Source organism: Oncorhynchus gorbuscha, linkage group LG23, assembly GCF_021184085.1.
Source record: "Oncorhynchus gorbuscha isolate QuinsamMale2020 ecotype Even-year linkage group LG23, OgorEven_v1.0, whole genome shotgun sequence".
NCBI classification, from domain to species: domain Eukaryota; kingdom Metazoa; phylum Chordata; class Actinopteri; order Salmoniformes; family Salmonidae; genus Oncorhynchus; species Oncorhynchus gorbuscha.
In genome coordinates, this window is record NC_060195.1 from 65,888,021 (window position 1) to 65,892,184 (window position 4,164).

The 4,164-nt window shown below is 40.1% G+C and overlaps 1 protein-coding gene across 24 annotated transcripts in view; it reads right to left on the bottom strand.

Annotated features, from left to right (window-relative positions):
• Nucleotides 1–294: 294 nt before the first annotated feature.
• The window catches only part of LOC124011246 (poly(rC)-binding protein 3-like), a 35,746-nt gene continuing 31,876 nt past the window's right edge, over nt 295–4,164 (bottom strand). For 12 of the 24 annotated variants that reach the window (XM_046324408.1, XM_046324417.1, XM_046324416.1 and 9 more), the window contains 3 exons: nt 3,890–3,945; nt 3,457–3,626; nt 295–3,248 (listed from right to left, as the gene is read on the bottom strand). In XM_046324408.1, coding sequence (XP_046180364.1) covers nt 3,194–3,248; nt 3,457–3,626; nt 3,890–3,945 — 281 coding nt within the window. In that variant the 3' untranslated portion in view covers nt 295–3,193. Of the gene's footprint in view, nt 3,249–3,456; nt 3,627–3,889; nt 3,946–4,164 lie in introns of those variants that run through there. The other 12 variants (XM_046324418.1, XM_046324411.1, XM_046324410.1 and 9 more) reach the window with 5 other exon arrangements.

The window sequence follows — 4,164 nt, forward strand, 5'->3', positions numbered from 1 at the left end:
AGACATTCAGGATGATACCATCAAGATAAGACATTCAAGATGATACCATCAAGATGAGACATTCAAGATGAGACATTCAAGATGAGACATTCAAGATGAGACATTCAAGATGAGACATTCAAGATGATACATTCAAGATGAGACATTCAGGATGATACATTCAAGATGAGACATTCAAGAAGACATACAAGATGGCATGTACGCCGCTGACAGTAACATTTCAATGGGCAACACAGAAAAACCAAGCCCCCTTTGATATCATTGAAGGTCAAAATGATACAAGACAAACCTAGGTTCACAAGAAGAAAAACTTTATTCATTTTCTTACTTACAAACAATTTCAAAAGTAACCTAAATCATGAAATTACTTCAACCTAAGATAGATTTGCTCATTGCAAATAATCCAACTGAAAATATATACCAAGCTCCGATACATTTTCCTAAATAAGCAAAATATACAGGAGCAAAAAGGGAAGAAAAGAATATCTCATGTATTTTTTCAATTTTAGTTGCTGCCGCCGTCCAGAAAGGAAGGAGGTCAAGGAGCAACAATGAGTTGGAAATACATGACAAACGTTCCTTGTATTATATGCACAAGAAAAAATACAAATAATAATTGCACATCATTCCCTTGTTATTGCATCAGTTGCATTTGAGTCTGTTTCAGTAGGTGTGTATACTCAGTCATATATGCCAGTGTAAATACAGTTTCAATACACTGTAACAACACATGGATATTGAAGTTATTGAAATCACATTGGCATCACTATTTCAACAATTCAATATTCCTGCCTAGTCTGAATGCAATCGATGATGAGAAGCTGAACAGTTCTAAAAAGCTTGCCAAAGAAAACAGACATTTGAACTTGTTTAAATTACAAACATTCCATTGAATTACGAGCTATGGCAAAGTTTTAAATTAAACGAATAACACAAACCCATAATGTCAAGGCTAGCACTACCACTTCAGTTTAACATCAAAATGTAAGAATTATTGCAGAATAATAATCAACTATGCATCATTCAGTACATCAGTACAGCATTTGGTCCATTGACATATCACGTTTATATGATGAAAGCGGTTGAAATTAGACCCAAAGTCAGGCTCAGCATATTGAAACCAAAACAGGGAGTTACATGAAACAAACCAGTCTTACAGAATGAAAATCCAGACCAGGATGGTTTTGACTGTACTTGAAACCAGTTGGACAGTGAATGAATGACCTGTGTTGAGAGGATAACATTCAATGGCTGTTCATATGCATCAGTGCTGAATATGACCTCAGCCCAGGCTTGCAAACATGACATGTCACAACAGCCTATACTTTGAATAAGCTTGAGAATTGTTATGAAGGGAATTTGCCATGTTTAATCCAAACAAATAAAGCCCAAACCTCCCCTGAAATCCAATACAATACACACAAACAAAACCTAGCTTAAATATCATGATGAACCAAAACAGTCATTATGATGCACCAAGAAACAATAAATAGAATTGCAATTTTTGTTTTTTAAATCACTTAAAACGAGCAACATGACTTTGTCATCTAATCTGTTGACATCATCATAAAAGCATAATGACATTCAAAACCTAAAGCATTAAATAAACAATATTATAATAAAAATAACATGATGGATGAACAATCGCGAATGTGGCGGCATGGGGGGTAAACACGTCCGCCCAGGCCCCACGGGTTCCCCCATGAACCCCGGAACATTCCATGGCCCATAAACATTTGGCTCCATCCAAACACCTATGGCCACGTCCCAATAATATCAAACAGCTTCCTCTCCTGGTCTCCTTTCCTTCAAGAGTAGTACATTGAAGCCTCTTTTATCTGTCGTGGACATGGGAGTGAAGGAGACGACGAAAGGAAGCCAACTAAGAGAATTTGGACACAGCAATAGTCTTAAGTCCAACTAATTCCTCACACACTAGAGGCAGTCCACAGTATAATGAAGAGTTGAATTGTCTATTGCATGAGCGTAGCATAGCTGACTATGTGGTCACCCACAGTAGTCTTGGTTAAGAAATCGAGTAAACAATCATTTTAGTTTTCAGTCAGTTAGGATACAGTTTTTAGCCACTGATGATTCTTTTGAGTAATTTCCTTTCATGCTTCTTAAATTCTAGAAATAGGGTTCCTGGAGGATGTGAGGGAGAGTTATTCATTTGGGGTGGTAGTAGGACTAGACGTGAATGGCAAAAAAAACTCATGAAAATAATTGCAGAAAAGGTTTGGAGCAGTGGAGGCTGGTGGGAGGAGTTATAGGAGGACGGACTTATTGTGATGGCTGGAATGGAATACATGGAACGGTATCAAACACATCAAAGAAATGGAAACCACACCTTTGGCTATGTTCCATGAATTCCATTCCAGCCATTACAATGAACCCATCCTCCAATAGCTCCTCCCATCAGCACTAACATAGCAACACCATAGGAACACTTACACCAAACTGGAATACTCAAATACATACAATACATTACTGAACACATGCAGTATAAGTCATAATGTAAAATACAAGAAATGGACATAGAAAGGAGGGCTCTAGGAGTGATACCATTGGCTCAAAGAGGTCATGTGATGCAGCAAAATGTTATGGGTATAGATCGGATTAGTAAGCAGATCATTTTAAGGATCCGAATAGGGGTAAAAATCGAATGATTAAATGTACCTAAAAAAGACCTCTTTTCAAAAGAGCATCATAAAGTAATCATTGGGCTACATCCCACCATACTGTGCCGATAGCATCACCCAGCACCTAGAAAATGGAACAGTAGCATTTTTTCCCAATGTTTTTAAACTTTTACTTTTTTTTGTACTTTTTTTTCAAACTGATATTGAAATCCTATTTTGTAACACTAGCAGAGAGAGTGATAGAGAGAGAATTCAGAATAACACAATTTGATCCTAATGAACGTTCAACATGCTTCAATACTTGTCTAAAGGTCTAAAATCAACGAAAACAAAGACATTACTTATTTTTTCAGTTTCTCTGAAAGCAACAGCTCTCTTATTAGAGAGCGATCGTGGTAGTAAGCTGGAGGGTCAAGGGAGTTGTTATCAGAGCCAGATTCATTAGTCTAGAGGGCATCATCATCAGGAGTTAGGTAGGAACATCATGTCTTCAGTGGTCAGGAGATGGAGGGGGCGGAGCAGAGGGAGTGGAGGCCGGCCGGGCTGGGTCCTTAGGATGTCGTCATGGAGGATGGGTCATTCCACATGGCCGCCACGTCTCTGAACCTGCCACAGGGCATGATGGGAAAGGGAGTACATTATTGTTTCTGTCAAATTCTTTCTTTTTATGTAATAACAACAAACAGACAAACAGAGGATCCCTGGGACAACAGGTGAGCTATTGACCCCTTTGTCAATTGTAATGTGTGTGTGTGTGTGTGTGTGTGTGTGTGTGTGTGTGTGTGTGTGTGTGTGTGTCTGCCAGGGCTAAGACCTTGCGTTGATGAGGTACTGGGCCAGGCTGATGTTGGCGGGGGTTCCTGTGATGGTGATCTGGCGCTCCGATGACCCTTCCATGGCGTTAGCAATTTTGATCTGCGCCCCAGACATCTGACGGATCTCGTTGATTTTGGTTCCCTGGCGCCCGATTATGCAGCCTATTAGCTGGGAAGAAGAGGCGGAGGGACTTAAAACAGGGGAATAGCAAAGTCTGAATGGAATGCAGACAAAGTCACATGCACCATGACACACTGACCCCTTTTTTCAATTGTTCTATTTTTACAAATATATCCATGGTGGTGCATGCAAGCATTTGAAAACTGTTTGTTAAAATATTGACTGACCATTGGTGAAATCACCTTACCCATCCCTTACATGACAATAGATGACAAATGTCAAATGAAAAGCTCCATGGTCCCCATACTCACATCATTGGGAATGGTGAGTTCATGAGTACTGGCCTGGTTACTGGCATCCAGACCTGCTATATGGGAGAGAGAGAGACCGAGAGAGGGGACACGGCATAAAATAGAGTTTTGCCCGTCCGCTGTGAGCGATAGTTAACTTTGGAGACCTATAGTCGGAACCCTGATTGGAGATGCTTCTGCAGAGGTCTTGAGAGAGGAGCCTGTGGCTTCTCCTTCTCTGTTGGAAAGGGGGTTGGTTCTCAAACCAGAGGAGATTTACCTGCCGACCCAGATAA